Here is a 22,065-nt window from a genome sequence, read left to right on the forward strand (position 1 = left end):
GAGGCCGAGGCATAGATGGGAGGATAATATTAAAATGGATTTGAGGGAGGTGGGATATGATGATAGAGAGTGGATTAATCTTGCACAGGATAGGGACCGATGGCGGGCTTATGTGAGGGCAACAATGAACCTTCGGGTTCCTTAAAAGCCATTTGTAAGTAAGTAAGTAAGTAATACTAGCCTCAGATTGGTGATCCTTTGCTGCACAAGAAGGGAAAATATGTGTTGGTTATTGTTTATTCAAACATTTACCATCAATGTAACTCATAGTGATAAGCTAATACGTGTGTTAACGATAGTATTATTTGTTCTTGAGAGAATTTGTTAATACTAGGAATTCTTCTTCTTCTTGTTCTTCTTCTTATTCTTCTTCTATAGCACTATGGTCCTTTCAGTTTAAACTTGGCCTCCCTAATGACAGTCTTCCAATCAAACCGACGCGACCCTGTGCTTTCGATCTCCATCTTTTAACCCCGATTTTCTTTATATCATTTTGGACATCATTAACTCAGCGTGATTTAGGTCTTATAGCTCTTAGCATTTATCTAATTACTTTAGCGTCCAAAGAAGATTTTGTTGTTCTACCTTCCTTCATCCTAATCACATGTCCCAGCCATTTTAGTGTTTTGAGTTAAAAGTCAGTGATATCTCAATCTGTGCACATAGGAGGCTATATACTGTTTCATTGCCTTCCCTCTGGAATTCGTTACCTGTTGACGTCAGGGACTGCCGGCCACTGTGACAGTTTAAACGTAAACTAGAAAAGTATGATTTATATCATGAAATCCCTTTCTGAAAAGTTGCTAAATTTATGTCGAAGTTTTTATCTTCAGTATTTTGACAATAATGTCGTTCTGTTAGTTTAACTCTTTATCTAGAACAGCTTATTGTCCCTTGGTTAATAACAGTGATGCTGAGTGTCACAGTTATTTTGTTGCTGTATTTGGTGTATATGGTTTCACTTTTTGTTTTCTTTTTTGCATCATTTAATATGTTAGACTAATTGTTATTATTTTCAATTTATACTTGTACGTTCAGTTGTTATTTTTAAGTCATATTCATTCTGTCACTCGTTATTACAGTAGACTAATTATAATAATAATAATAATAATAATAATATTTATTAATACTATACACTTGAGCTACATTAGGCATTGCAGCCCGAAAGAGCAGAAGCTCGTGCTCGGGCGCAGTTCAGATCAGTTATACAAAATATATCACAAAATTACGAGAGTTCATTGAGCACAATCACATTAATAAATGGTAAAATACATACAGCATGTAATAACAGGGTCTATATACAAATAGAAAATACAGAAGTACATGAATATTAGAGTAACAATTTTAACTCAATTGGCTTAAACAATTAAATAATTAATCTGATTTGTTTCTTAAATCTATGTGTGTTAAGTGTACTTAGCTCAGGGTAAGCTCTAATTAATGTATTATATATTTTGGGTCCAAAATTTCTGCTGTGTTTTAATCCAGCAGTTGTGTGGCATTTGGGAGTATTTAGAAAGAAACTGTAGTTTTGTCTCGTCTGGTATTCATGAGGATCATATTTAAATTTATTGTGGTTTTTATGGAAGTAAATCAGCAATTTTTGTTTATAAATTTGTTCTAGATTTGATACGCCAAATTCCTGAAAAATTAATTTTGTTGGGTAATCAAAAGGTTTATAATTTTTCTTGTACTCGTATTGCATTGCTGGTGGTATGGAAGATGGCCTTAACTCCTCCAGAATAAATAAAGAAAAAATATAATAAATAAATAAATAAATAAATAAATAAATAAATAAATAAATAAATTCATTAAAAATAAAAAATAAAACATAATAAGTAAATAAATAAAGAAATAAATAAAAATGAATGAATGTATATTAAAATTATTTTGAATACGCTACCTACCATTTACAAAAATTTTCTGAGTAGGTACCTTCTTTTCCCATACACTCAAGAAAGATTTAGGTTTTCCATATAGAGTCCAATTTTCACTGCCATATACCACAATAGGTTTTGATGGTTTTATGTAGATTTATCTTAATTTTTTTAGATACTATCTAGCAAACAACAATTTGCAGCAGCTATCTTCTCATGTAGGTATATATATAATTAAGTTATTTCATGTCCACACCTGTGGAGTAACGGTCAGCGCGTCTGGTTGCGAAACCAGGTGGCACGGGTTCGAATCCCGGTCGAGGCAAGTTACCTGGTTGAGGTTTTTTCCGGGGTTTTCCCTCAACCCAATACGAGCAAATGCTGGGTAACATTCGTTTCCGGACCCCGGACTCATTTCACCGGCATTATCACCTTCATATCATTCAGACGCTAAATAACCTAGATGTTGATTCAGTGTCGTAAAATAACCCAATAAAATAAAATAAAAAGTTATTTCATTATTATTGGTAACTACTGCACCTAAATATTTAAAGGATGAAACTGTACTATATCATTGAAAGCTAGTTAATTACTACATCTAAGGAATTATTAAACGCTATTAATTAAAATAATGGAACATTCAAAACTTGCTTTATTACCTCTTGATTCCTAGAATTATTTTACAAGTATAAATTTATCGTTTAATTAAATATAATACTACACTGGTACTTAAATTAATCGAAAATAATAATATTTGAATATTAGTTGGTTCTAATGTAGCAGTTACTCAGTCTGCTAATTTCATTCTGTTTGCTGACTGAGCAAACAAACTTATCAGTTTCTACTTATTTCATTAGTATCAATTATTTTTATTTTTAATAGAAATATAGAATAATCCGCCATAGTGGCTATGTGGGCAACATGTTTGCTTCCCATCTAAACGATCCGTGTTCGATAATCTATGTAGGCAATAGAACCGATGTATCTACCTCAGCGTTGGCCCTATGCCGTGCGGACCACATCACCAGAGAGATCCACAGTGTGTTTCTATTTAGTGTTGGTTAGTAGCTTTATACCCTCCCCTGCACCGGATTGTATTGTAAGTCTGTAGAAGAGGAGGAAGTTAAACAGAAAAAGGAAGGAAGGAAGAAAGGAAGAAATATGCTCATAGCTAAATTGTCATATTGGTTTTTGTTCCGTTAGCACTCGTACACAAATATCTCAATATGCAGCCCAGCTGACAGCTTTCATTGTCGATGAAGCCAACGTTAAAATATGGCGGCTGAACATGTCTAGCTTGCATTTGCACAGCCGACAGTTATCTCATCAGCATATGACGTCATAATCTCTTTTTATACGCATTTGAATGAATGAAAGGGGACGAAGAAAGAATGAATGATGTTTAAAATGGCAGGCAGGGTAAGCATCCCATGCCTCCATTGGTTCCCGACTTGCAATTCACTAACCTTAGATCGAGGTTCCCAGCTAAAAGCCGTTTGCCCTCTCATCTAACAGTAGTGTATTTTCCCCTGTAAATGATAATATGGGACATGTAAACGCTGCCAGTTGAATAGCGATATGAATGAAGTGAAATTAGCACCATGCCTCGCAGATGTTAATGAGAGGTGGAGAGTCCAGTGCTCTGGTCAGTTCAGTTCTAGTCACGTTTTTGTAGTGGTGCTAGGGAGACTCGTAACCTGTTACCAACAAAGTGGTGGGCTACTCGTTTCCGTAGAAGCCGTCTGGCTGCCTGGTTGGCTGTGGCAAGTGTCGTGTGTCGTTTCGTGGGGTTTGTGTCTGAAGTGAGTAAGGAAATAGTGAATGTCACTATTTCGTCCTGTAGTCTGTTTAGTTGCCGGTCAATGTAGGATTCTATTTTCTGCAGAGCAGAACGTAGAACCCCCTCGACCAGCTGTTCCGTGGTTGTTTTGTCTATCTGTGGATCGTCTGTAGTGGTTGTCTTGGTTGTCATAGTCTTAGCCGCATCCGCATAAGACAATTCGGGTTTGGGAAATGTTGGTTTCAAGACGGACTGTGATGGTTTGGGTATAGGTGGCGGTATTGGTTTGTGAGTGTCTATGGGGACATGCGTGGGATCGGTGGAGGTTATGAGATTAGTCCTTGGATATTTTGGACAGCGAGCTTGGCCCGTATAATGGGTGTCGCTGTTGCACGTGGCGCAATACCTAATCTGGAATAGGCGGTTGTGGTTGCAAAGGTCGGGATTCTTGCCGCACTTAAAGCAAGTCTTGGGCTTGTCACAGTCTGTCTTTGTGTGGCCGTATTGTGCACAGTTAAGGCACGGTCGGTGGAAGATTATACGCATTTCATTTGGAGATTGCCATTTATCGCCTGATTCAAAGGGGGGAACATGAAGCTGCCCCCGTAATCAGATTTAGGAATTTAATCTTTCACAAAATGCTACACTGTTCATAGTTTTTATGTCGAAAATATATATATTTCGTCAAAATGTAACCAAGTATTGACAGCGAAAATTTTAGTATGCCGCTACATTCGTTCGTTTGGTCTTTCTTGTAGGTATTACTGTTTTACAGAATTTATATGTCGATCTAGTAATGAGAGAGTTGCTAGTTCGATATTTGTATATTTTGTTTTATTTCTCTCCTTCGCTATAGCCCGTTACTTTACAGAAATGAATTTGTGTTATTAAGTTTTAAAATATTTGAAAAGAAAGTACTAATATAATTTCATAAGAAGTAAGTTTTCATTCATTCATTCATTCATTCATTCATTCATTCATTCGTTCGTTCGTTCGTTCGTTCATTCATTCATTCATTCATTCATTCATTCATTCATTCATTCATTCATTCATTCATTCATTCATTCATTCATTCATTCATTCATTCATTCATTCATTCATTCATTCATTCATTCATTCATTCATTCATTCATTTTTTCGTGGTGTTCTGCCCAAAGGCAGGTCTTTCACTGCAAACCCAACATTCTCCAATATTTTCTATTTTCCTTCTTCCTCTAAAGTCTCCGCATACGATCCATGTATCTTGATGCTGCCTATCATCTGGTATCTTCTTCTGCCCCGAACTTCATTTCTTCCACTTCGTCCTTCAATAAACAGTTTTAAAATGCTTCTAGTCGCTTCTCTTCACTTCGTCGCAGAGGCGGAGTTATGTGGGGGTATGGGGGAGCACTAACCCCCCCCCCCCGCAAACTGGTCTCAACTATTTTTTTTCTATTAACGTTAAAATATATTGCATTCAAAAGCTCTTTTTTTCCTTTTGTTTAAGTTTCTGTGTTTAAATTGATGAATTAATGTGAATTAATGTCTTCAGATCATGTGTCTGAACTACAACATTTATTTTAAATTTCTGAATTATAAGAATTGCTATACTTCATTTGAGAAATGGAAGTACTGCAATGTTTCTTTTGTAACAGCCTTTACCCATGTGTTAGAAGTCTGCAGGTGTTCAGGGAGCCACTTGGAGAAATGTGAATAACATTGCATATCAATGCAGCAAAAAGAAAAGTGATCCCAGTATAATGTGTAAGGTTAAAGACGAGATTAAGTAAAATAATTAGAGTTAACATTTCATATGATATCTTCAGGAAGGTAAACTTCATTTACAAAAGTTTCTGTTAGCACTGTTACGTAGTTCTATTGATGCATCCATGTGTTTCTGTACGAGAGAGAAAAAGAGGGAGATGGTTTTAAGTTATGCGCTATTATAATTTGTAGTAGACCTACAGTTCAAGCCCTATACAACTCTGTCCGAAACATCGCGGTTATGGATGTAACACTGTAAGAAACATGCCCCCGAAAATACCTTTATTAAATGATTATATTCCGATATACTGTACCATAGTCAAGCTATAACGGGGGGAGGAGATAAATGATGTCCCCCATAACACTGTTGTATGGGGATTCTATGGTTTTGCTTTGCCCTCCCTAAGGAAACGGTTCTCTTTTCGCTTATGCTTCGTCATAATGTCCACGTTTCTGGCCCTTAAAATACCACACTCCACAAAAAGTACCTCAGTAGCCTCTTCCTTAATTCTTTTTCCAGAGGTCCGCTTCCTTTGCCGTTACTTTCCTCCTTTTGACTTCTGGCAGCAGCTCATATTACTGTTTGTAGTACACCCCAAGTATTTGAGACTGTCCACTTTTGAGAATAATCATTTCTAATCACTGATTAACTTTCTAACTTCTTTACTATGTTAATATGAGGAATTTACCTGGTTGACTAGTTTCGAATTGATATTCTTCACTGTAAAGGTCCCGCGCTATCTTCTGGATTCCTGTTGTGGTGGGATGTGTTCATAATTGTGTCGAAAAGGGTGTGTGTTTTGAAATTGAGTTGAGTGTTCAGGATGTGCTGGAGATGTGTTTTAATATGTTTTTAAATTTCACATTATTCTAGTGTGTTAAGTTTCTGATTGAAATACTGATATGGAGAAGAATGGAGCGTGTGAAATGGGCAGACAATATAGGAAATTAAGCTGTGCTAGAAAGAGTGAGCGAAGAAAGAATAATGCTGAAACTGATCAGCAAGAAAAAAAAATAGAAATTGGCTGGGTCATTGGCTATGGAAAACAGCTTACTGAAAGTGCACTGGAAGGAATGGTGAACGATACAAAAGTTCGGTGCAGAAGAAGATATCAGATGATAGGCAACATTAAGATGGATCGTGTGCGGAGAATAAGAGAAAGGCGGTAAATAGGAAGATTCGAGAATGCTTGGTTTACATTGAATGACCTGCCGTTTGGGGAAAACACTATGAATGAATGAAAGCATAATAGTCATCTGTTATTGAATTCACCTATATAGTTGCCTTCACCTCAATAACACACTGTTGTCGATTTAACAGCTGATCCTAGCTTTCGAGTATTCATTTCCTTGCCTTGCCGTCTTTATTCACATCCGATTACAGCGATATTAATTGCCAAAGGAATAATATTTTATTCACACCATGAAACTAAAAGGTCCAGGAAGATATTTATCATACCTGGAGGTGTTGTCGATATCAGCTACTATAAACTTTCAGTGTATTTCAGCAGAATTTTATTTAGAGCTGTTAATGGAAAGTGAAAATAGCTTTATACAAGATATAGTCAGTTGATGAAATAGAAACTAATGGTTTTGAGGTGTAATGAATACCTTTCATAACTTCCTGTTACATATCTGAATTTTGTATCAGTTATTATTATTATTATTATTATTATTATTATTATTATTATTATTATTATTACATAAGGTGATATTAATATTACTTTAATTAATAACCTTGGAAGAAATGAAATAATGCCCATTAGACGTAAATATGTCGTATTAATCTGTAATAGTTTTTACTAGAATTCACTCAAAATGAAAACTAACCCTTATGCTTATATTTCATTGCTTCCAGATGTATTAGAGTGAAAAAGCTCAAATTATGTTTTTGAAGCATACTTTAGGTTTATAGAGAGTTATAAAATATTAATATTTCATATTTTAAATATAAAATATTTTTATTGTTCTGTGATGTTTAAAGCGCCGTGTTAATGTATCGTAACTACCAATAAATAATGATTTCACAATTTGTATAACCCTACAAGAATACTTTGATGTTTGTTGAAACATTTTAGCTCATCACAGCAATTTATTTCATAGCGTGAAAACACTTTGTGGTTATTACACTATTCATGACAGCCATTTAATACTTCTCGAATAGCAGTGAAAATGCTTTGATATGAATACAAGCCAATTCTTTCATAACTCTTGATAAATATAAAAATAATGCAAAATAAATGGTTGAATACATTTTTCTGTTATCATTCTCAAGTTAGGCGCGTTTTCAGGTTGTACGCAATTTTAAGGTTAATTCATTCATTCTTAGCTTTCTGTCCAAGGAGAGGTCATTCACTACAATCTCAGCATGCTCGAATCTTCACTCTTTTCGGCCTTTCTCTTCGCCTCAGTTTCTTCTTAGACAGTGACCCAGAAAATTGTTCTTCATGATCAGGTGTAACATAGTTCTTTCTTCACACACTCTTTCTATCAGAGCTATTTCTTATTCTGTCTGTCCTTTTTCCACGCACTATTCTTCTGCATATCCATACCCGAAATGCTTCCAGTCGTTTCTTTTTACTTCGTCATTATGTCCAAGTTTCTGCCCATACAATGCCACACCCCACACAGAGCACTTCACTAGTTCCTGTCTTAGTTCATTTTCCAAAGATCTGCAGAAAATTACCCTTTTCATATTAAAAGTTTCCTTTGCCATTGCTATCCTCCTCTTGTCTTCCTGGCACCAGCTCATGTTGGTACACCCTAAGTGTATGAATCTGTCCACTTATTTCACTGCCTTATTTCGAATTTCCACTTTTACCTTCTCTATTTTCTTTCGATAATCATGGTCTTCGTTTTGTTTTCATTTTATCTTCGTCCCATACTGCTCACAGCTGCTATTAACTCCAGTAACAAATAGAGTATTATATGAAGTCAAATACATATAGGCTATATAACTTTATTTACAACGTTCTACAAAAGAGATGGGCATTCGTGTGAAAATGTATCCACGCGTACAGTGTGCTTTCACTCGTGCCCATTGTGCAAGTTTCAGATTGCCTATCTCTAGGTGTTTTGACTTTCTTATCCTGCTGAAGTTAGTCATCGATAAACACCTATTGCAGTAGTTGAGAAACGAACTAAACTACGTAATTAATCTATGTTGTATACAGCAGAGTTTTTATGATATATACCATATATTAGTGAGCATGAAAATGATACAGAAATGGATTATGAAGCTCTGCTGTAGCCTATAAGCTTCTTAATTATACACTTGGGATATAAATAAGTTTAATTAATTCTATTATATACCCTGAATAATATAGGTCTTTCTTCTAAAAAATTAATTTAAATTTATTCTTCGAAGTAGCATTTCTTTATCTTGTCTTATTTTTAAGTGTGTTGATATTTTTAGGTCAGGTTGAAGTATTTAAAATTATAGGAAAATACCTGCAGTATAAATGTAATTTCATTGCCTTTTAACTATTATAACTGCTTACTGTATAAGTAATGTATTTAACTTTGAACTATCAAACAACTCTCTAATCCTCAACCCATTCTCACGTGTTACGGTACCGCTTCGACTGAGAACCGGTTTCTCGTGCGTGAACTACGTAGTCCACATCGTTTCAGTCTTGCACAGTACAAGACTCATCGCTTCAGTAAAGAATCGAATAATGTGTCATATGGGACGCAAGAGACGACCAAATGAGCTATACCAAATTTGTCAGATGTATGGATGGATGGATGGAGGAATGGGTAATAGTAAAGAGTTCTTTCTTAAAATATGTCAAAATACAAGGTGCACTCAATATATTTCCAAACTGGATTTGTATTTTTTTTTTTGTACTGCTAAACATACTCGTTCATGCGCATGTCACTGAGGATAATTGCTCCCATGCCTGTTGAGCTAATCTATCAGAAAGCGTCTGATTATTTTCAAGAACTGAGATTCTGCACGTGATTTTGTGTAAACATGTCAAGAACATACTGCAATTTTTCCTGGAATCTCTGCATATACGCCTTATAGCTAGTCTTCTTCTCTACCTTGCAAGTCATGCAATTAAGTATAGATTCCAGGCGTTTCTTTGATTCCAGATAACATCTCCGTTTCCTATATCCTGTGTATTGCTTACATTCAGGGAAGTTCGGAAACATATTTGTTGCCCCTTGTATTTACTACACCTTTTCCACATGTATTTCAGAACTGGTCAGTTTAATTTCGGAAAGCATCATTTGTATTTCAGATACGTCAATTGTATTTCAGAACCCGTCAGTTGTATTTCAGATTCATCAACTGTATTTCAGAAAACGTCATTTATGTTTCAGATTAGTGATTTGTATTTCAGAAGTTATCAATTGTATTTCAGAAAGTGTTAATTGTATTTCAGAATAGCATGAGCCAACAATTTTGCTGTATTTATAACGCTGACATTCATAGGATTATGAATAATTACAGTACACATACTGTAGTTTGTAATTCAGTGTTTTTAATGGCATATAAATATATATTTAATTTATTTAATTAATTAATTAGCCCATGTGGCGTGGGTCGTGTAAATGCACCTAAAAGGGAGAGGTTAAACTAAGAGAAAGAAAGAAAAAAAGAAATTAATTAATTAATTAATTATTTTTGGGAGTGTTTTTGTAAGTAATTTTATGAGGTTGTTATTGATATGCTGATACATTATTTGTAATGATATTTCAATATCTTATTAATTTATTTATTTATTGATATTGACAAAAATTGTAAAATACAGGAAAATCAAAAACAAAATGAAGCCTAATAAACTCGTTTTTGCAGATTCATGATAAACAATTACATAGTTTTTATGATAACAAAAATATATGATTCAATTATCTGAAATACAATTGACGAGTTCTGAAATACAAGTAACGAATCTGAAATGCAAGTGACACTTTCTGAAATACAGCTGACGAATCTGAAATGCAAATTATGCTTTCTGAAATACAATTGACGAAACTGGAATACAAATTATGCTGTCTGAAATACAATTGATTAATCTGAAATGCAAATGATGCGTTCTGAAATACAACTGATTAATCTGAAATACAAATTATGCTTTCTGAAATACAATTGACGAACCTGAAATACAAATTATGCGTCTGAAATACAATTGATTAATCTGAAATGCAAATGATGCGTTCTGAAATACAACTGACGAATTTGAAATACAAATTATGCTTTCTGAAATACAATTGACGAATCTGAAATACAAATTATGCTGCCTGATATATAACTGATTAATCTGAAATGCAAATGATGCGTTCTGAAATACAACTGATTAATCTGAAATACAAATTATGCTTTCTGAAAAACAATTGACGAACTTAAAATACAAATTATGCTGTCTGAAATATAACTGATTAATCTGAAATACAAATGATGCTTTCTGAAATACAATTGATGAATCTGAAATAGAAATTATGCTTTCTGAAATACAATTGACGAACCTGAAATAGAAATTATGCTGACTGAAATACAATTGATTAATCTGAAATGCAAATGATGCGTTCTGAAATACAACTGACGAATTTGAAATACAAATTATGCTTTCTGAAATACAATTTACGAACCTGAAATACAAATTATGCTGTCTGAAATATAACTGATTAATCTGAAATACAAATGATGCTTTCTGAAATACAATTGATGAATCTGAAATACAAATTATGCTTTCTGAAATACAATTGACGAACCTGAAATGATGCTGTCTGAAATATAACTGATTAATCTGAAATACAAATGATGCTTTCTGAAATACAATTGATGAATCTGAAATACAAATAATACTTTCTGAAATACATTTGGAAAAGGTGTAGAGCGTCAAAAAAAATTTCATTCAGGGCAATTGAATGGTTAATACCGTCCCTGAAAGAAAGTAAAATTGTTGTATTTTCTACTGGGAATCTAATTCAAGTAAATTCTATTTGTAACTAGAAACCTTCTCTTCCCAAATACTGTGAAGATATTATCACAAAATAATTTCTTTAAATAGAGAAGTGATTTGCTGCAATCTTGATTTACAAATCAAAACTCCATTAATCGTATTACACTTGTGTTCAATTATAGGATAAAACGGACATGATGCTAGGAGTTCCACTTCTATAAAAATACACAGATGTATTCTGTTGCGCTGCGTATTATTGATGCCAGTTCTCTAAACAATTGTTGAAAGGGAAAACTCATCCATCACCTACTACTGCTGTCAGCGACATTCTTTGTTGGAACAGTCAAAGTGGAAACCCACTTAACCCAAATACGAATGGACGCTAGCATTGCTCCGATATTTGACATTCCCACTGTATTTCCACATCCTGTACGCATATCTGTTAAAGGGATAGCCTAGTACCAGCAACTGACTCCCATCAGTTCATTCACAACATTGAACTGAAACGTTAAAAACAGAATTAAAATGAATAATTGGTTAGTCTTTTGAAAGTCAATGCTCTCATAGAACTAAATCGCATGTGATGATTCGCGTCTATTATTCCCGGCCAGTAGAATACGCACAATATGTGTTTACAAAAAGGCGAGTTTCTGTTTTACATATAAATGAACTTGGCTACATTTGCATACGTGCTGTACGTTTGCATAAGTTTTGTAAGTCAATGAGTAAATTACACTAGAAATATAGCATAAGACAAAAAACATAAATATTTACGCTCTTAAATTTGATTTTTAATATTATTGGTATAGGTTTAAGACAAGGATACAGTATGTCTCCGCTACTTTTTAGCATATACATTAACGAAATTACCAGACAATGGGTAAATATTATACCCTTTTACTCCCATAATTTTCACAAAATAGAATATGCATTAACGTTAATGTTTGCAGATGATCAGATTATTATATCTAATTCGGAAGGTAATCTTCAGAAATCGATACATACATTAAATAGAATAGCAAAAGAATATAACATGACAGTATCGCTAAGTAAAACTAAAGTGATGGGTTTCAAGGGAAAAGAGAGCATCTGATCAAAAATTGTAATTGAAGATAATATTGTGGAACAAGTTACAGAATTTAAGTACTTAGGATGCAATATATCATACCAAGAAGAGTCTGATCAAAATAAAAAATGGAAGTATTTAATCATCTTATAAACAAAACTGTATTATTATTGTTCTATAAACTTGCTTTTTAACAAAGTAAAAGAACTTTCAAATCTTCCTCGACTTTTGAAGAGAACTATACATCTTCAATGCTGGAAACAAGAATTTAGTTTCCCAATATTTATACGGCAGCAGAATTATTCGTAATTTATTTATTACATGGAGGAGTCCCCCTGGAATAAGTTAATGTCTGGCTTATGTTGTGTATTCTGCAGCCAGGTAGTGCCACTCGAAACTTCTGTCCAGCAGCCAGATCTTGGGGTCCTCTCGTTTTATTGAATTTCCAAGTTTATAGAACCCTATTTTACCCGAAGGTATATTAGGGCTGTAATTAAATCATACATATTATAGCCCTGTACAAATAGTTACATAAAATGTATACATAATTATGACATAAAATACACATATTAAATTAAATGTGTATGTCAATAAAAATCATATTTATATTATACAAATACAAAGATATAAGATAAAACAAATATAATATATAGAAATAGATGCACAATGTATGAAATGCAGACAGATTACATGCAGTACTTTCCCAGGACATATCACACACAGACTTGTTACTTAAAAGTAAATAAATAAATAAATAAATAAATAAATAAATAAATAAATAAATAAATAAATAAATAAATAAATAAATAAATAAATAAATAAGTAAATAAGTAAATAAATAAAAAATAAGAAAAATTAAGTATTTCGTAGAAATATACATATTACTTTTAAGGACGTATATGACATAAAAATGATATGAAATAGACATGGCATACTGGTGCATGTTCAACACTAAGACATAGACATATTATATACAATACACAGAAAAGGCAAATAAAAGGAAAATTACATAAAAACATATATGATATGAAACAGTGATATTCTAGCTATTATTATTATTATTATTATTATTATTATTATTATTATTATTATTATTATTATTATTATTATTACTATTACTATTACGATTAATATTACTATTACTATTAATAGTAGTAGTATTTCCTTTTATTGCAGCCTGTTTTGTTTAATCATCTTAATGACACTATAAAAAGGTATTTGAAAAATAAAGCAAGAAAAGACACAATATGAAACTTTTATAAGGTAATGTCAGTGCCAAAACTATTGTATGGGAGAGAAACTTGGATCATGATAGAGAAAAATAAAAGAAAACTTGAAGCAAATGAAATGAGATTTCTAAGAGCAGTAGCTGGCTGTAAGAAAATAGACCATAAAAGAAGTGAAGATATAAGAAAGGAATTATATATATATATATATATATATAATCGGAACGATAAAACTAAAGAGTATAAAAGCAAGTGGATAAACCATGTACAAAGAATGAACATAGACAGATAACCATTTCATTTTAAGAATTATAAACCGGTAGGGAAAAGAAATATAGGAAGACCCCAAAAACGGTGACATAAACAAGATATGTACATTGCTACAGACAATGTCGTCTAACGCGTGAAGGAAGAAGAAGAAGAATATTATTGGTGATAATATGATAGTTTCGAAAAGTTCTTAGATCAATTCTCTTTTAAAGAATTAAATATTTTAAGAATTTAAAAATTCAAAAACCCATTGCTTTTCTGAACTCATCATACTTGTAACACAGCACCGCTTTATGGATGTCTATAGACGAGAGCGTGACTCGTTCTGTTTATGAGTGGAACGAGACTGCAGTTTGTATAGTCGGGCTACGAAAGATAACTGCAGTACTTAGCATTCATACACGCTTCATATGTAAAATGGCGTACTAAATTTCATACAATTTGTTTCGCGTGTATCTCATTTATTCTCGAAAATATTATTGCAGAATTTGTATCAAACGAATCACACAAGTGTAAATTATCTCTAATGTATAACATGCTCACTGTGCTCACCATTTTGTCTCACCATCTACTCACCTTCGCGCTGGTGAGAGCTTTCCGGTAAAGTAAAGTTACATAATTCCGTGATACATTTTTTTCACTAAATGTCACGGGATTGGGTATCTTGCTATGAAGTTCACCGATGTGTCAAAATTTAGGTGAAAGATGCACTCTTTCGAAAAAGATGATTGGCGCTATGACAGACATTCGAATTTTAAAAGGTATCACGCGATTAGTGGTATCACGGAAATAGGCAACTTTACCCTACAAATCTTAGGATAATTCACGGCAAAATCGCGCAAGTGAGTTTTTAATTGAAATAACTTATATTTATATTGTATTGCATTTGATTGCCAACATTTACATCCATGTAATGTGGACCTCACAATTTTTGTATCCGGTGCCACAATTACGTTCATTACAGATATACCTTATATAGACGCTCTTATAATTTGATTTTAGACCCCATTTAAATTGATCATTATTTCCATCTTTAAAAAAGAACCTAACAACTTGATTTAGAACATTAAAAAATTCTCACTTTAAAAACTTAACAACTTGATTTAGATCCTTTTACGACTTTGAAATAACTTATGTGAGAAGCCTAATATCAAAGACAGATAAGAGGCATTTTTGTTATTAGTAAATAGAGCCATATTTTTGTTTCATTACGTTAACTTATAGTATTCGTTCATTCGTAATGTTCTTCCCAAGGGACGGTCTTCCACTGCAAACCCAGCATTCTCCAGTCTTTCCTATTTTCTACATTCCTATTTGTCTCCTCATATGATCCATATAACTTGATGTCGTCTATCATCTGATATCTTCTTCTGCCCCGAACTCTTTTTCCGTTCACCATTCCTTCCAGTGCATCCTTCAATAGGCAGTTTCTTCTCAGCCAGTGACCCAGCCAATTACTTTTCCTCTTTCTGATCAGTTTCAGCATCATTCTTTCTTCATCCACTCTTTCCAATACAGCTTCGTTTCTTGCTCTGTCCATTTCACACTCTCCATCCTTCTCCATATCCAGATTTCAAATGCTTCTAGTTACTTCTCGTCACTTCGTCGTAATGTCCCTGTTTTTTCTCCATACAGTGCCACACTCCACACAAAGCACTTCACCAGTCTCTTCCATATTTCTTTTTCCAGAGATCCACAGAAGATGCTCCTTTTTCTATTAAAAGCTTCCTTGCCCATATCATATCAATTTTTTTTTCATGTATTCTACAATGATTGCGAAAGTTGCCAAATTCATAACAGTAGGTTAAGTACTCTTCACGATTGCATTTTTATATGTTCAATTTAATCTTGTTAGTTATATGTTTAGACGGAATTCATAGCAGCGATTTATTTCTTTATTTTTTTATATTTTCTGTTTGATTTCTGTCTCTTGAATACTTCTTTACTTATTACTTTTCCTAAATATTGACATTTTAATTTTGGTACTTACTCTACACACATACTTACTTTTCTGAAAAAAAAAATGTTAAGGCCAGATTTTTCACAATTATTTACCACGAACCATGAAAGTCTTATTAAATATCATGCGAGATATTAATTTCATTCGAGTAAATTAACGAGCGACAAAATGAAATTCTCTCGTGACATTAAATACGTGTGATCAAGTTAGTTTTTATTTCTCCGTCGAGAATCGAACCCTATAATTATTTTTAATTCTTAAATCTTCTGTATTTGCACTTATACACACTACACACATAGGGTAAAGTTTCCTATTTCCGTGATACCCCTAATCCGGTGATATTTTTTTTAAATTGAATGTCAGTCAAATCTTTGACGTTCGACCACAGCGCCAGACATCTTTCTCGATAGAGTGCATCTTTCGCCTACTTTTAATACATCGATGTACTTCCTAGCAACATACTCAATCCCGTGACATTCAATGAAAAAAACGTATCACGGAATTATGCAAATTTACCCTACTTAGTTTTCTGAAAAAAAAATTGAAGCCAGATTTTTTACAATTATTTACCATTCTATTCGTGAAAGTGTTATTAAATATCATGCGAGATATTCATTTCATTCGGGTAAATTCACGAGCGACAAAATGGAAACCTCTCGAGATATTACCTACCTGTGACCAAGTTTATTTTTATTCCTCCGTCGAGAATCGAACCCTAGTCCTCTAGATTTAATATACGTAGCTACAAATGTATCAGGAAGAGGATCACTAGTAATTAACCTTTTCATGTACCGGTATTCAGCAGGTCATGTCTGCAAGTCTGTCACTATTTTAAATCCTTCTTATGGCCATGTAACTATTCTGTATGGAAAAATTCCAGGTTGAAGAGCAACACAAACAACCACGCCCACGACATTGCCATTCCTTCCCCTTTTAACATCCCATATGCTCACTTCCTCGCTGGTTTCATTAAGGTTTCTATGCTGCGGAAGTAGAATCGGGTCGTTTGACGGTCTTCGTATTAAAGTAGCTAACTTGATTGGAGAAGTTCATATTTCAAAGCAGAATCGAAGTTAGAAATTCATCTTGTACAAATTCAGATCATTAAAACTTTGTGCAAACTCAGATACAATGCTAACCAGCCTCATGCCTGTCGGGCTTCATTTATTACTGATATCTGTAGCCAAGTGAAATAGTATATTGGCAAACATCCACTTAAGAAGGGCTTCGTGCCCCAGTCATGTTGCAAGAGACTTGTCAAGATACTATGTAAGAACACGAAGAGTGGAAAAGAGGTTGAGACAGTTACAATTAAAAGGCATTATTTATAGGGGGAACAAAAACTGAAATGATTTATAACCATATAACTACCAATGAACTACGTTAATTTTATAATTCACTGTTTTATTGCCACAAACAAATTTTATTCAATTTCACTGTAGTAGAGTGTAACTGAAAATCCCAATTGAATAGATTATTTTTTAAATGTCGCATGTCCACTTTTGTCAATTTTACAGGAGAAGCAAAAACCTGTTTACTTTGCAAATGGTACTGTGTAGTGTAATCAGATATTTTTTATTCGACGACAGAGGTGTAAAATTACATTTAAATGTATAAATTAATGGTAATATCATTAAAACTTACTTATTTACTTACTTACTGGCTTTTAAGGAACCCGGAGGCTCATTGCCGCCCTCACATAATTGCGCCATTGGTCCCTATCCTGAACAAGATTAATCCAGTCTCTATCATAATATCCCAGCTCCCTCAAATCCCTTTTAATATTATCCTCCCATCTACGTCTCGGCCTCCCCAAAGGTATTTTTCCCTTCGGCCTCCCAACTAACACTCTATAAATTTTGCATTTCTGGATTCTCTCATACGTGCTACATGCCCTGCCCATCTTTAACGTCAGGATTTAATGTTCCTAATTATGTCAGGTGAAGAATACAATGCGTGCAGTTCTCTGTTGTGTAACTTTCTCCATTCTCCCGTAATTTCATCCCTCTTAGCCCCAAATATTTTCCTAAGCACTTTATTCTCAAACACCCTTAACCTATGTTCCTCTCTCAAAGTGAGAGTCCAAATTTCACAACCATAAAGAACAACCGGTAATATAACTGTTTTCTAAATTCTAACTTTCAGATTTTTTCGACAGTAGACTGGATGATGAAAGCTTCTCAACCGAATAATAACAGGCATTTCCCATATTTATTCTGTGTTTAATTTCCTCCCGTGTATCATTTATATTTGTTACTCTTGCTCTCATACATTTGAATTTTTCCACCTCTTCACAAGATAAATTTCCAATTTTTATATTTCCATTTCGCACAATAACGGTGCGCTACACTAAGAAAAATATGATGGTGGTCATAACTCAATTTGCCAAAAAAGTGGACAAAAGACCTTTCAATAATAATCGATTCAATTAGCCTTTCCCCAGCGAATAGGGATTATAAAGAATGGACACTGAGCGAAATTTCCTGTGTTTTGTTTCTCTGTGCGCCAGTGTATAGTTCCACTTTCAAGCGCTAGAGGTTGGTGTAATCGAGCTTACGCTAAGATGAGAATAGAGTTAAGACACAGGATCCAAACGCCGCCTACCTTATTGCATAACCCAGTAACGCTTTGCTTCAAATAAATTCAAGTTAACGGCTTTTCCTTATTTCTCAGTGACAAAGTAGTTGTAATAATAATATTTTATATTTCAGGTATAATAAATTATATTATAAAATAATATAATACATTATAAAATTATGTATCAAATTCGTTTAATATTTGTATACAATATAATATAGGTTTTATTTCTCATAGGAGTTTTGTTTTTCCATTTTCAGCGCTATCAAATCATTACATATTTTAATTGTTGTTGGGGTCAACGTCTGAACTCTCATTATAAAGGAACTCTAGAGTCTAGACATTACAGTTAATGACGAATTTATTATTTTATGGATCCAATTTATTTTATTTGAGTACATAATGTACCTAGATGTATTAATTGTATGTGTTATATTTCCGCTGTGTCGACTGCTAGCTGGTGTGATGTCAGCGCCAACTCTAGGGAGAAAGCAGAATCTCACGCTTTAGCTGGCTTGAAGGTCATTGAAATCAGTCCGGCTACATCAAAGGTACCGACGCGAAGTGTCCATTCTTTATAATCCCTATTCGCTGCTTTCCCCACTTTGTTAGTAACTATGCAATAAATAGGATTAACTTTCTTGCTTTTCCTAATGATGGTTCTGAGGAGTAACTACGCAAAATTTACTATTTTTGCACGTGTGACACTGTACAATGACATAAAGTTTTATACTTTGTTACAGTTCGTTCAAATATCTGAGACACAGATTTATTTTTTCAGGTACGATTGGAAGAAAGTTTTCTTAATATATGAGAAGAATGGCTACAGTAACGTATCCGGGCCGGATACGTGCAAACTGTTGGTGGATTCACTAGCTGGATTCTTCAAAGCGGAGAACGACATCATATACGACTCCTACGATACAGCATTGAATGCGGGGGAAGGCCTCAAGGAGAATCTGAAACGAGAATTGCAGTATTCCTACTCGAGTGAGTACATAACTTCTTGCATTATTTTTCCAGTGATTGTTTTATTGATATGTGCGTGCTGACTTAATTCGTATGCTTTCAAACGATTACAGCTCGTTGCAGCGTATTTTTTTTCTATGTATTGTGGGTGAAGTGAAGATACCAACTTTCAAGAAATTGCACGATTTGTGTATTTGTTTATATTTCAGCTTTTACTAAATACAAAAGTAGGATAGTGAACTTTCTTAAAACCAGAGTTATTGTACGCTTCTCGAAAATGTATCGCTTTATGTACAGGTTGTAACGAAATAATTTATTTACTGGATGGGAGGAGCTATATAAGAGTTAAGAACTGAAACATTTTAGTCATACGGAAGAAAATTACACTGACCATAGTAAGAAATAGCCATACTAACCAAATTCTCGTGGAGTTAAAATTGAGTGAACTACTTTCTACACTTCAGAAATCCGTTGATAGGTCTATATCATAAAATATATTAAAAGTGATGATCATGAATAAAAGTATTCAACTTAACAACACTGCAAAAAAATTATTTAGGATATTTATGTTACGTAATAACCACAACTCATATTTGTATTCCATGTATTGTGGGTGAAGTAGGAATAGCAACTTTGAAAAAATCGGTTAGCAGAACTTACGATTTCTAATTTGTTTATATTTCAGATTTTACTCTTTTATTTTCATTTTTTTTATTTCCACTATCTGATCTTCCAAGACTTGCTTATAAACACAGAATAACACACAATTTACAATAATGGTTGTAGGGAATGAGCACATGAAAAAAAAATATATAGATACAAATTTAAGATAAAATACAGATTTTCAATCACAAATATGTACTTAAAGAATTATGTGGAGTGTTTACCATACAGGTGATTTTTTAAGATGGCAACTGAGTATTTAATTATGCTTTGCACAATTTCGTCCTGAATATCTTTGCCTAATTTATATTTCCTTTTCCACGTCACAAAAAATTTAGGGACTGTTCCTCGGGACCCCAACAGCAGACCTGTCACTGTGATACTTTGGACGTTGTATTTGTTACGGAAGTATGGTATTGTTGACTAGTATATTTCTTTTTTTTCTCTTTATCAACATCCATAGGTTGTGCTTTCGATTGTTCAAAGCGTACTGTAGGATCGATGATCTCTGCTACAGATTTTTTCGTATTGATGGCGATGATGTCAATCCTTCGTACGGAAAGATATGACTGTGAACCTTTTTTAAATCCGGAGTTGTTAAACGCATCTCGAGAATTTCTCGCTTAATGTACAAGATCTCCTAATGAAATTTATTTAGAGACTGGGAGATATTGTATAGATTGAAACTTTCTGATCATAGACGTATGGCTAGAAAGGTCAATTTCTGATCGAAAGCAGTACCTAATGAAATTACACTGACCATAACATTAAATATGGACATTGACTAAAACAAATTCTCGTAAAATTGTAAGTTGAATGAACTGTATTTTATAGTTTCAAAATTCTTTCATATACCATAATATATATTCGAAGTGTGGTCACCGATAAAATTCATCACCTGAAAAACACTGTGAAAACTGTACTTCGGATATTGTACAAAATCGTTAATTAATCAGTATAACTTCAACGTTACACTGAATAGTTGTTACTCTTTCTATTTTCTACAATGCCCGAAAAGTATTGTTGGTTTAAAGTGAAAAAGAAATGGAGACGTTACACAAATAGTACAACATTATGAAATTATGCTTAAGTAAAATAATAAGGACACTATTCAGTCGTACTAAGTTCGTTGCCCTAATTAATATTGAAATTTTTGAAATTATATTAAGTAACGTAAAGGGTATCGGGACTCTATTAACGGAGTTCAGGTTATTATCCTATTGAGAAATGAAGATAATGTTAATTAAAAACTGAATATCTACTTAAACGATATTTGTAAGCTTTCTTACATTTTTGTAGTTAATAAGAGAAGATATGAACTTATGACCTTGAAATTCGTACTCAAAAGGAATCATTTCGTGACAATTCCATTTTTAATTCTTCCGATCAAGTTACCCTACCTTCTATACAATGGTTTCACGAAAAGCTTGCGTCTATAATTTTTTTTCAATTTCGTGCAATAATATAGATTATGAGTGAGATTTTATGTTACAGTCAACAAACCCATATCTAAAGTTTTATGGTTATGGACTGTTTACGTGGGTTTGAAGTTATTAGACCATTCTTTCGTTTACGCTAAAAATACACACGATCTTCAAAAAGACATAACGTGCTTACATAATGGGAATATTGGCAGTGACTCAAATGTGAAGTAATTTCGATTTAAGGAAAGCAGTAAAATCCTTCACGTATTCTTAGAGCCGAAAAGATGTAATCTCTCCAGAACAACCGCAACCATTTTTTTCAATTCGTACTCTACACAAAATTTAAATAAGTTCTGTATATTTTTATGAATAAAATACTAAAATGGCTTTATTGAAAAAATCAATGAATAAATATCCATAGCAACAGAAAACAAAAGAGAAATAAGATAGTCAATAAACAACATGGAAAAGTATATAATGAATTTATATGCAGAAACTGTATACAATTTTACATAAATTAATCAACACCAGGGCCATATTCATTCATTCATTTATTTTATTCCATAGATCTTACATGAGCAATGAAGCTTTAAGATGT

General features: G+C 33.4%; 1 protein-coding gene across 1 annotated transcript in view; it reads left to right on the top strand.

Moving 5' to 3' along the window:
• Nucleotides 1–22,065, top strand: part of LOC138697839 (atrial natriuretic peptide receptor 1-like) — a 2,249,689-nt gene that overhangs the window by 629,137 nt on the left and 1,598,487 nt on the right. The window contains exon 4 of the mRNA XM_069823402.1: nucleotides 19,193–19,401. Coding sequence (XP_069679503.1) covers nucleotides 19,193–19,401 — 209 coding nt within the window. The remainder of the gene's footprint in view (nucleotides 1–19,192; nucleotides 19,402–22,065) is intronic.

Source organism: Periplaneta americana, chromosome 4 (assembly GCF_040183065.1).
Source record: "Periplaneta americana isolate PAMFEO1 chromosome 4, P.americana_PAMFEO1_priV1, whole genome shotgun sequence".
NCBI lineage: Eukaryota > Metazoa > Arthropoda > Insecta > Blattodea > Blattidae > Periplaneta > Periplaneta americana.